General features: G+C 41.5%; 2 protein-coding genes across 2 annotated transcripts in view; one reads left to right on the top strand and one right to left on the bottom strand.

Moving 5' to 3' along the window:
• Positions 1-9433, bottom strand: part of ccdc65 (coiled-coil domain containing 65) — a 20269-nt gene extending 10836 nt beyond the window's left edge. The window contains exons 1-5 of the mRNA XM_039786101.1: positions 9350-9433; positions 8083-8284; positions 7302-7469; positions 5662-5831; positions 754-904 (exon numbers count right to left, since the gene is read on the bottom strand). Of these exons, the coding sequence (XP_039642035.1) occupies positions 754-904; positions 5662-5831; positions 7302-7469; positions 8083-8217 (624 nt within the window). The 5' untranslated portion in view covers positions 8218-8284; positions 9350-9433. The remainder of the gene's footprint in view (positions 1-753; positions 905-5661; positions 5832-7301; positions 7470-8082; positions 8285-9349) is intronic.
• A 1028-nt stretch (positions 9434-10461) lies between these two features.
• Positions 10462-12500, top strand: part of g2e3 (G2/M-phase specific E3 ubiquitin protein ligase) — a 22079-nt gene continuing 20040 nt past the window's right edge. The window contains exon 1 of the mRNA XM_039785094.1: positions 10462-10578. The gene's annotated coding sequence lies outside the window, so the exon portion shown is untranslated. The remainder of the gene's footprint in view (positions 10579-12500) is intronic.

Raw genomic sequence — 12500 nt, 5'->3', positions numbered from 1 at the left:
GAGAGTCAGCGACAGAGAGTCAGAGAGACAGAGACGCAGAGAGACAGAGACGCAGAGAGAGAGAGAGACAGAGATGCAGAGAGAGAGAGAGAGAGAGAGAGACAGAGACACAGAGAGACAGAGAGAGAGAGAGAGACAGAGACACAGAGAGACAGAGAGAGACAGAGACGCAGAGAGAGAGAGAGACAGAGACGCAGAGAGACAGAGAGACTCAGAGAGACGCAGCTCAGCTGTTATATTAATGTTCTTTCATTCATCACCATTTAAATGTTTTCAATACATGTGAAATAGGTTGGAATGAAATGCTTCAAACTTGCCCAGTGTTGCATGATGGGAGAATACTAGGACCACTGGGTATCGCTCGTGTGAAGAAGAGCTTTGCTAAATGTTAACTCATGTCAACAGCGTCTTTAACTATTCTCCTGTATTGTTCAAATTTCTGCATAAAAAACATACGTAAGAAAGAAAAGAGACATGCGCTGCAAGGTTAAGATGGTACGGTCCACTATAGGGGTGTCTGAAGTCAGTAGGAAACATGTTTCCGGGTAAGAAGGATATATACAAAGTTTACGGACCCCTGAATGGTTATTTTTTACCTCTTTTGGGGAGTGGGTTGTCTTTCATATTCTTTAAAGGGGGGACAAATCTACCTCTTCATAACCCATAGTATGGTCTGGGTGTCCGGACTTTGAGAAACGCTGTTCTACAGACTATAAGTGTGCCTCAGAAAGTTTGAAGACGGCAGTGAGATACCCTGTCTTCGTGAGCGCTCTCGTACGCTGCGATGCCTTCACTGTACAGTCTGTGGATCTCGTTCATCACGGCTTTGTGTTGCTGCTCCACGGTGAACTTTGCGTCCGCCAGATCGGCTCGCTGCTGCCGGCAGTGGGAGGAGATCTGCTTCCTGAAAAACAACAACCACAGACATCATGAATCTGAAGGCAGCAGAAGGAAGATCCCTTAGAGCCACTGGTTCTCAAGCCCTTTTCTCAATAATGTTCCCCCTTTGAACAGTGTTTTTAAGCCATGTACCCCCTAACCAGCGTGAAAATGTTTTGGTAGAAAATAGAAAGTCTCTATGAAGAGGAACAATACAGCGATGTCAGCGAGAGATTTACTAAACAACAGCCTTGGACCTGGAACACATTTAGATGATGATAGAAAAAAGGAGACAAAACCTTGGGAAAACACAGTAGAAAGAAGGAAGGCGACAAAAGTGACAAAAAATTCCAAAAAGCGACAAACTTGGCGAAAAAAAAAAGACAGTAGAAGTAACTAGAGCCTTGTAACTGAAAAACATTTAGCAAAACATGTCACGTACCCCCTGCAGTCCTCCAGAGTACCCCTAGGGGGACACGTACCCCCTGCAGTCCTCCAGAGTACCCCTAGGGGGACACGTACCCCCTGCAGTCCTCCAGAGTACCCCTAGGAGGACACGTACCCCCTGCAGTCCCCCAAAGTACCCCTAGGGGGACACGTACCCCCTGCAGTCCTCCAGAGGACCCCTAGGGGGGACACGTGGGACCCCTAGGGGGATACATACCCCCTGCAGTCCTCCAGAGTACCCCTAGGGGGACACGTACCCCCTGCAGTCCTCCAGAGTACCCCTAGCTCCGTGTCTATGGAGGAAATATTTATTCATAATTCAAATTGAAAGTCCAAAGAGAAAACAAAGCGAGATCAAATTAAAAATATTACTATTTTTTTAAATTTTCCATTTGGCTTATCCATTTGGATTTAATATTTGGCTTTTCGATTTTCGATTTAACATTGGCTTTTCATTTGGACTTGACACATGTCAATGTAAATGAGGAGGCGTGGCCCAAAGGCTGGTGGGAGGGTCTGAAACCAAAGGGGTGCAGAGGCACCTTATGAGCAGCAGGGGGAGCAGACTGCTGGGGAGCATCTGTCTGCAGCTTCACCACCAGCCTGGCTTGGCCTCTTGTTTCACATGATAGAAACTGATGATGTAGGCTAAACACAAACGACATTTCATGCAACAACAGCGAAGTTTTCATGTAGTTACTGTAATTTTCTATAATTTTTAAAGGTCCCATGACATGGTGCTCTTTGGATGCTTTTATATAGACCTTAGTGGTCCCCTAATACTGTATCTGAAGTCTCTTTTATATAGACCTTAGTGGTCCCCTAATACTGTATCTGAAGTCTCTTTTATATAGACCTTAGTGGTCCCCTAATACTGTATCTGAAGTCTCTTTTATATAGACCTTATTGGTCCCCTAATACTGTATCTGAAGTCTCTTTTATATAGACCTTAGTGGTCCCCTAATACTGTATCTGAAGTCTCTTTTATATAGACCTTAGTGGTCCCCTAATACTGTATCTGAAGTCTCTTTATATAGGCCTTAGTGGTCCCCTAATACTGTATCTGAAGTCTCTTTTATATAGGCCTTAGTGGTCCCCTAATACTGTATCTGAAGTCTCTTTTATATAGACCTTAGTGGTCCCCTAATACTGTATCTGAAGTCTCTTTTATATAGACCTTAGTGGTCCCCTAATACTGTATCTGAAGTCTCTTTTATATAGACCTTAGTGGTCCCCTAATACTGTATCTGAAGTCTCTTTTATATAGACCTTAGTGGTCCCCTAATACTGTATCTGAAGTCTCTTTTATATAGGCCTTAGTGGTCCCCTAATACTGTATCTGAAGTCTCTTTTATATAGACCTTAGTGGTCCCCTAATACTGTATCTGAAGTCTCTTTTATATAGACCTTAGTGGTCCCCTAATACTGTATCTGAAGTCTCTTTTATATAGACCTTAGTGGTCCCCTAATACTGTATCTGAAGTCTCTTTCCCGAAATTCAGCTTTGGGGCAGAATTACAGCCACTAGAGCCAGTCCTACAATGAGCTTTCCTTAGGATGTGCCATTTCTGCGTCTGAAACTATTGAGGAGGAGAGGGGGGGGTGTGGCCTTGACCAACTGCCACTTTGCTCGTTTGAAAGCCATGATGTCTCTCTCTCTCTCATGAGTTGGCCAAATTCTCTGGGTGGGCAAAGCAGAGAAAGGGGAGGTAACCTTGCTCCTTATGACCTCATAAAGAGAAGATTCCTGATTGGTCCATCTGAGCTTTCATTTTCTCAAAGGCAGAGCAGGATACCCAGGGCTCGGTTTACACCTATCACCATTTCTAGCCACTGGGGGACCATAGGCAGGCTGGGGGAACTCATATTAATGTTAAAAAAACCTCATAAAGTGACATTTTCATGCCATGGGACCTCTAAACTTTTTCTTTCATTTGATTTCCGATTTTGTAAAATGATATCCAAATTTGAAAAATGGGTCATTTTAAACCTTGTTAATATTGATGACCATATGTTCAAACGGAAAACGAGCCATATTTCAGGAAATCAACTTGTCCATGATTCTATTGAGAGACTTCCAGCTGTCAGCGGTGTCTGTGAGCATCACTGGCCGGCCAGCAGGGAGGCGATCCCACACACACAGAGACAGACAGACAGACAGACAGACAGACAGACAGCGGTGTCTGTGAGCATCACTGGCCGGCCAGCAGGGAGGCGATCCCACACACACAGAGACAGACAGACAGACAGACAGACAGACAGACAGACAGCGGTGTCTGTGAGCATCACTGGCCGGCCAGCAGGGAGGAGATCCCACACACACAGAGACAGACAGACAGACAGACAGACAGACAGCGGTGTCTGTGAGCATCACTGGCCGGCCAGCAGGGAGGCGATCCCGGCCGCCACCGGCTGGCTGTCCCGTCAGACCGAAGCTTCTGACAACATCGGAGAAAATGTGCAATTGGCCGTCAATTTTTGTTAAACTGCCCATATTCAAACTCTACACAGTTAATTTCTCGCCTAAAAAGTCCACCTTTAGAGGTGCAATGTGTGGGAGTTTCTCCCGTCTAGCGTTGAGATCATATATCAACAATCAACTCTCTCGCACCACGCAGTTCAAAGTACATATTACAGCTACGGTAGCCTTCATGCTTCAAAAAGCCGTTCTCTTTTCAGCTTTTTTCAATCTCCTTTTTCTTTTTCTGGGCGAAGAAGAAGAAGAAGAAGAAGAAGAAGAAGAAGAAGAAGAAGAAGAAGAAGAGTCCTGTTTCTGACATTGTGATTTTGTATATGTGTGGTCCTCCATGTTTCCTTCTTAGAACTTGCCACCGGGGCCGAGAAGCTACGATACCCGTTAGCAGCATTAGCAGCAGCTGAGAGGCTATCATGTGACAGAGAAAACATGACAGGTGGAGCAGTATGTCCTGTATGTCCCTTATATACACACACACACACACACACACACACACACACACACACACACACACACACACACACACACACACACACACACACACACACACACACACACACACACAGTCTTACACACACACACACACACACACACACACACACACACACACACACACACACACACACACACACACACACACACACACACACACACACACACACACACACACACACACACACACACTCTCTCACACACACACACACACACACACACACACACACACACACACACACACACACACACACACACACACACACACACACACACACACACACACACACACACACACACACACACACACACACACACACACAGTCTCTCACACACACACACACACACACACACACACACACACACACACATACACACACACACACACACACACACACACACACACACACACACACACACAACACACACACACAACAGTCTTCAGACACACACACACACACAAAACACATATATATACACACACACACACACACACAACAATACACACAAAACACACACACAAACACACACACAGTTTCACACACAAAAAAAAACAAACACTCACAAACAACACACACACACACACAAAATAGTTTACAACACACATAACAACACACACAAAAATACACAAAACACACACACACACAAACAATAATATTAATACACACACACACACACACATATATAATACACAACAAACACGCCCACACAAAAAACAACACAACACACAAACAACAACACAATCATCCACACACACACACACAAAAAACACACACAACAATACACACACACACACACACACACACACACACACACAAAGGTGGAGCAGTGTGTCCAATCTGTCCGGTCCATATGTGTGTGTGTGTTATGTGGTGAATGTGAAAATGAACTGCTGCCTCCTCTGTCAGCTCTAGACACTGAACAGAAATAAGAGGAGAAATCAGACCAATCACAACAGCTGGTCAGTGTGACATCATGTTGCCTGAGCTCATTAATATTCATGAGCTCGCCCAGTTGGGCTGGGTAAAGGATTCTGACAGCCAGGCTCATTGGGTCATTGGCTAGCTGTGACCCAATCAGAGTCAAGCAGCTTAGCTTGTTGAATGAGAACTGGCACAAATCGAGTCTTCCTGCAGGCTTTCTATACCGCGCTAGAATGGCTTGAAACAAGGTAACCATGGCGTTTTATCTGCAAAAAATGTTACAGAGTCCATGGTAGAACTTCAGACATTACCACAAAGTCATGAAATACATGTGGGCAGGGCACCTTTAAGGAGCGTCAGCGTTGCTTCACTTTCCGTCCATTAATTATTATAATTATAATATCCCAGTGTGTGTGTGTTGTGTCTCCGCTGAGTGCTGCTGACCTCTCGAGGCCGAACCTGGCGCCCAGCTGCTGCAGGCCGTCCTCCCAATGCTGCTGCACAAACGCCAGCCGCTGGTCCTGCTGCGCCCGCAGGCGCTCCAGCTGCTGCAGGTGAACACGCCTCACGTGGGCCGACTGGCGCTCCGCCTCCTGCAGGTCGCGCTCCAGATTCTGCAACACAAACAGGAAGTGACGAGAAGAAAGGTGTCTGAGGCGCTGCTGCTGCTGCTAGCCTTGTCTGGACACATGGATGTTTCCCATAAACATAAATATATTCTGATCTGATTACAGCAAAGACAACGTCGGCAGTATTGACAGCAACATAGGCTCCAGAATATTTCCTTCTGGATAGACAGGTGCAATATTAGAAAATCAATTTTTTTTTATTACATGTACAGTACAGGCCAAAAGTTTGGACACACCTTCTCATTCAATGCGTTTCCTTTTTATTTTCATGACTATTTACATTGTAGATTCTCACTGAAGGCATCAAAACTATGAATGAACACATATGGAATTATGTACTTAACAAAAAAGTGTGAAATAACTGAAAACATGTCTTATATTTTAGATTCTTCAAAGTAGCCACCCTTTGCTTTTTATTAATAAGGGAAAAACTTCCACTAATGAACCCTGACACAAGCACACCTGTGAAGGTAAAACCATTTCAGGTGACTACCCCATGAAGCTCATTGAGAGAACACCAAGGGTTTGCAGAGTTATCAAAAAAGCAAAGGGTGGCTACTTTGAAGAATCTAAAATATAAGACATGTTTTCAGTTATTTCACACTTTTTTGTTAAGTACATAATTCCATATGTGTTCATTCATAGTTTTGATGCCTTCAGTGAGAATCTACAATGTAAATAGTCATGAAAATAAAAAGGAAACGCATTGAATGAGAAGATGTGTCCAAACTTTTGGCCTGTACTGTATATCCAAACTTCAAGACTTTAAAACATCAACATGTCATTTATTAATATGTATTAGTGTCTAAACAACATATAAACATATTTTCCTGTTCTATTTTGTCTGGAAACGCTTCCAACACGCTGGCGTGTTGCGTGAAAAATAGGCGTCTGTCCTATTTCTAGCATGCACGCGTTTTCGGTGCGGCTCAAGCCTCGCCTGAGACGTGCGTGTCAGGCAGTGTGCACGCTCTAACCTGTTACCATGGGAGCCCAAATATAAACGGACACGCCACGCAGCCAGTGTGTAACCTGCCTAATACGTACATTTATACTCTGAACTCTACTAACTCTACTGTCGCCGCGATAGGAGAAATACATGCTTCATATGTCTTATTTATTATAGAACAGAATAGAATAGAATAGGTCTAGGTAGAATAGGTACGACGAAATTTAAAGTGCTCTCCAGTCAGTGCATCATTCATTGAGTCTATAAGAATATAATGTAAGTGCTAGGGCTGCTCCCTCTTAGTGGATTAGTCGACTAATCGGTGGTTTAGGTCTTAGTCAACTTAGATCTCTTTAGTCCATTATTCATGTCTGATGCTGTTTTTCGTGCTGAATGACTTATTTCCAAGAAACGTACGAGCTCATCTCTGGTAAACACATGTTTTTTTTTGCCAAAGGTTATCACACCGTCAGAATCTGACACCGTCCCATTGCCTAGTGCGTTACCTTGACGACACTGTCCAGGCCGTCCAGCTGCCTCTCGAACGTCTGGCTGAGCACCGTGATGTCCCGGCGCAGCTCTGCGGCTCGAGTCTGGCGCAGGACGGAGCGCCAGCCTTCGTTCAGCTTCAGCAGGTTCACCGCGGCGTTCTTCTGCTCCTTCTGCAGCTTGTCCTGATTCCACACGGAGGAAATGGGCTCAGTGGTCCGATAGCACCGTTCTCTTAATACATCCATGGTTAGCACCGTAAACAGATCAGTAATCAGCATGCTGACAACATGTTGTGTGTGTGTGTGTGTGTGTGTGTGTGTGTGTGTGTGTGTGTGTGTGTGTGTGTGTGTGAGTGTGTGTGTGTGTGTGTGTGTGTGTGTGTGTGTGTGTGTGTGCGTGCGTGCATGTGTGTGTGTGAGAAATATGTGTTCAGACACAAACTGCACACATTACTACACATTTCTGTTGAGTGAAGTGTGTGTGTGTGTGTGTGTGTGTGAGAGAGAGAAAAATGTGTGTGTGTGTGTGTGAAAGAGAAATGTGTGTGGTGTGTGTGTTGTGTGAGTGTGTATGTAGATAAATATGTGTGTGTGTGTAAGTGTGTGTGTATGTAATTTTTTGTGTATGTGTATGTGAATATGTGATATGTGATAGTATTGTGTGTTGTTATAGTATGGTGTGTGTAATAGTGTGCATGTGTTCAGACACAAACTGCACACATTACTACACATTTCTGTTGTGTGTATGTGTGTGTGTGTGTGTGTGTGTGTGTGTGTGTGTGTGTGTGTCGGTTACCTTGAGAAACAGAGTGAGGATCTCCTCTCTCTTCTTGGCCATCTCCTCCTCGGCCTGAGCTCTCTGCTGCAGGAGCAGCAGCTTCTCCTCCTCCGTCTTCGCTCCTCCTTTACTTCCTCCTCTTTTCTTTGGCATGATTCCCCCTCTTCTCTTCGTCCTCGTCTTTCTCACTCCGCTGCTTTGATACCAGACTGCACAACACCTGGATGCCAGAAATAAAAACTCTTCATCTGTCTTTGTAGTCTTTCTGGGTCGTTTGTAGTTTTTTTGTCTCTTTGAAGTAACTTTGAGTCTCTTGGTGGACATTTTGTGTCTCCTTATAGTCGTGTTGCATCCATTTTTTAGGTGTTTTATCTATCTTTGTAGTCATTCTGGGTCCGTTGTAGTTGATTTGAATACATTTTTACAAGTTTCACCTTTCTTTTTGGTCATTTTTGGAGTTGTTTTTGTTGATTTTGTTTCTATTTTCAGTCTTCGGCATCTTTTTGTTGTCATTTTTTTCTCTCCTTGTAGTCCTTTTGAATCAATACTTTTACATTTTACATGTCTATTTTGCGTTTTGGGTAGTTTGTAGTCATTTTGAATCAATTTGTAGGCGTTTTATCTCTCTTTGTGGCTGTCTTGTGTCTCTAGTCATTCTGGGTCGTTTGTAGTCATTTTGTATGTGTTTTTGGTCATTTTGTGTCTCTTTGTTGTCGTTTTGCATCAATTGTTAGTCATTTTACCTCTCTTTGTAGTCATTTTTTGTATGTATTTGGTTATTTTGTGTCTCTATGTAGGGATTTGGGGTCATTTGTTGTCTGTATGTAAAAAATTTTTATCGTTTTGTGTCTATTTTTAGACATATGTATGTTTTTGGTCATTTTTTTTCTTTTTGTTGTCGTTTCACATCAATTATTAGTCACCTTACCTCTCTTTGTAGTCACTGTTTGTATGTTTTTGGTCATTTTGTGTCTCTATGTAGGGATTTTGGGTCGTTTGTTGTCAGTATGTATATTTTTTTATCGTTTTGTGTCTATTTTTAGACATTATATGTATGTTTTTGGTCATTTTTTGTCTCCCTGTAACTTTAGTCGTTTGGCATCAAGTCTTAGTCGTTTCCTGCCATTAGCTACAAAGTGCTAATTTAATTTAAAACCCGACGTTAAACACCACCAGGCTGCTGTAACGGAGTCTTTGAGTAAATTAAACATGTGACGTTAACGTTAGTCGCCATTTAGCGGCGCCGTGTGTAAAATATAAAGTAAATATAGCCTAATAAACTTACCGTTGACAAGTGTCGGTGGTGTGTTTGTGTTCGTCTCCGTAGCAACGGCTTTGTTGGATCAAACCAACTGTTAGAAATGAAGGGGGTGGGGGGTGAAAATGCCCCAAGAAATCTTAGAATGATCCCCAAAAAGTAATTTGGATTTGTTGTGTATTGTTGTGTGTGTGTGTATATATATATATATATATATATATATATATATATATATATATATATATATATATATATATATATATATATATATATATATATTTACCAGTTTAGGTCAATATCATAATTATATTAAAGATGCAATCGATAATATTGATAACATTTAGCCACTAGATGTCGCAGACCCCCCCCCCAATGGATTTTCTTCTTTTTTTCAGGAATGTAAATAGTAGAAAGTCAGACATCAAAATAGACACCATTTTAAAATGAAATGCTGAATAGATAACCAAAATAATTAGTTATGATGATAAAATGTAGATACACTTATTATCTCATTATTGACAGTCTACATTAACATAAAACAAATTATACAAATACAAATATAACATAAACAATTTTTTTAACCTCTCTGTATTGTATTGGATTCTTTTGGTACCATGGATATGTTTTAATATATGTCTTTTTTGTATTTAAAAATGTATATATTTTCGTGTTTTTAAAAAGCGCAGAAAAAATCTGTAAAATAAAACGTAATAATTACGTAAACTGACATCTGAACATCGTTCCATGCGGCAAAATTACGAATCCCACTATGGCCACGCCAAGACCCGCCCTACGAAGCAGCTCGATTGGTTGGGGTTAGGCATTTGACCTTGAGTGGTTAAGGTTAGGGTTAGGGGATTGGTCAGGGGATAGGACCTGTACATGTAAGCATGGACGCCTGGCCAATAGTAGTGTGTGAATGCTATTGAAGGGCGGGTCTTGGCGTGGCCATATTGGGAAAAGAAATATCGCTTCCAGGCGATGTTCGCTGGGGAATTTTCTGTTGCAATACCGCGAGTGGCCACTGGATGAAATCAGCGGAGGGGCTCAGCGCTGTTCGTGGCTGCTTGGCTTAGTCTGCCGTAGAAATCCACAAAGAAGAAGAAGAAGCGGAAATGAGGTCCTTTTGTTTTGAAAGAGGGAAATTTAAAACTCGGCGGATAATCAAACGTAAACATAAAAACTAGCGGAATAAATCCTCCCAAAACGAGACCAGGATGCTCCCAGTCTGATATTTTCACATCCCCGAACGTAAAGTAAGTGTTTATTCAACCTTTTCCTCGCAGACATTTCGTCCTGTTTTAACGTTAGATGTGAAATCTGTTGAAGATTAATTCGACTCTTATTTTATGATGTTTGAAACTCCCTTTACCCTTTTATCTGTAATACTCTGTATATATGCATTGCATCGACATATTCATATTTCTTAGCTACGTGTTAAACATATTTTGTTCATAAATTCGACGGGAACAGATTTATTTTACCGTAACGTCACCTTGTTGTATTCAACACACACACACACACACACACACACACACACACAACAACACACACACACACACACACACACACACACACACACACACACACACACACGAAGGTAAATGGTGAAAACGTGAGAGCTTGTAGAATACGATGTGAGAACTTGCAGAACAAAAAATCTGAACGTGTATGTTAATATTTATATAATATTTATATTATTTATAATACTAGTAAAATTAAAATTTGCATTTTTTACAAGCTCTCGTGTTTTTTTTTCTTTTTGTGACTTCAAATTCAGATCACGTGTGTGAATATTTTTTACAAGTGCAAATTTTAGTTTTACTAGTGCAAATTTTAACATACACGTTTAGATTTTTTGTTCTGCAAGTTCTCACATCGTATTCTACAAGCTCTCACGTTTTGCACCATATTTACCTTCATGCCACACACGTCCTGCTGAGAAAAGGGAACAGATGGACTGTTCTCACTGCATGTGTGTGTGTAGGTGTTTGTGTGTGTTTGTCTGTGTGTAGGTGTTTGTGTGTGCATGTTTGTGTGTGTGTGTGTGTCTGTCTGTGTGTGTTTGGACTGAAAAAGATGGTCTTGGTAAGCAATTTGACAACTTTGTAGTAAATATTTATGCTGCATCAAAAAACGTGCTCGTTAAGACCGATCAGTGCATAAAAAGTCACCAAAATAAAGTATTTTGAACCTCATAAATAAATACAAAAGGAGGAAAGGGACTCCTCCTTCCCTTCCACTAGGCTGCTCTCTGAGCCTTTCACGATGTTCAGGATTCAACGCTAAAGTTTTATTTTTATTTTTTTCGTCGGTAGTAAAGTAAGTAAAAACAAAAATCTACATGACCAAAGTCAATTTTTCCCGGTGCCCCAATTTTTAATTTCGAGGAAAAATGTTGCTAAAAAGTTTTTCAAAGAAAATAAAAAAAAAAGTCGAAGAAAAACTTCAAACTTTGGGAATAAAATGTCTATATAAGCATAAAAAAAAACCATATTTACAAACTGGCAACAATGTAAATAAAAACATCAAAAAAATGTCTTTAAAAATTTTGAAAACTGCCGTTTAACTTCTCCCCCGGCCATCGGGTTGGGGGACCCTTATAGTTGAACCCTGGTGTGTTCAGAGCTCCAGTTGATATTGCGATGACGATAAAACAAACAATATATTGTGTAGGGCTGCTCCCTCTTAGTGGATTAGTCGACTAATCGGTGGTTTTGGTCTTAGTCAACTTAGATCTCTTTAGTCCATTAGTCAGGTCTGATGCTGTTTTCATGCTGAATGACTTATTTCCAAGAAACGTACGAGCACATCTCTGGTAAACACAAGAATTAAGGGTTTACATTTTACCTAACAGATATCACCGTGAAACCTACTTTGATTACTTTCATTAAGGCAGTTATTTGTTGTATTACACGTTTTCTGAAATGTTGTGTTTAAATATGCAAAGGAGGCGTTATCTTATTCAATATATGCATCCTTTAGCATGACTCTTTGCGGAGAAACTCAGATTTACAGATCTGTCGATTAAATCAACTAATCGATTAGTCAACTGAATGAGTGTTAGTGGACTAAGAACTTCTTCAATCGAACACAGCCCTAATATTGTGCAGCCCTAATGTTTCTACTGCTAATATTGTCCACCCTGGTGATTCTTGTTCAATAAATGCAATATGCA

Source organism: Perca fluviatilis, chromosome 20, assembly GCF_010015445.1.
Source record: "Perca fluviatilis chromosome 20, GENO_Pfluv_1.0, whole genome shotgun sequence".
Lineage (NCBI taxonomy): Eukaryota > Metazoa > Chordata > Actinopteri > Perciformes > Percidae > Perca > Perca fluviatilis.
The sequence above is the reverse complement of the archived record's forward strand: the minus strand, read 5'-3'. Positions and strand labels throughout refer to the sequence as shown.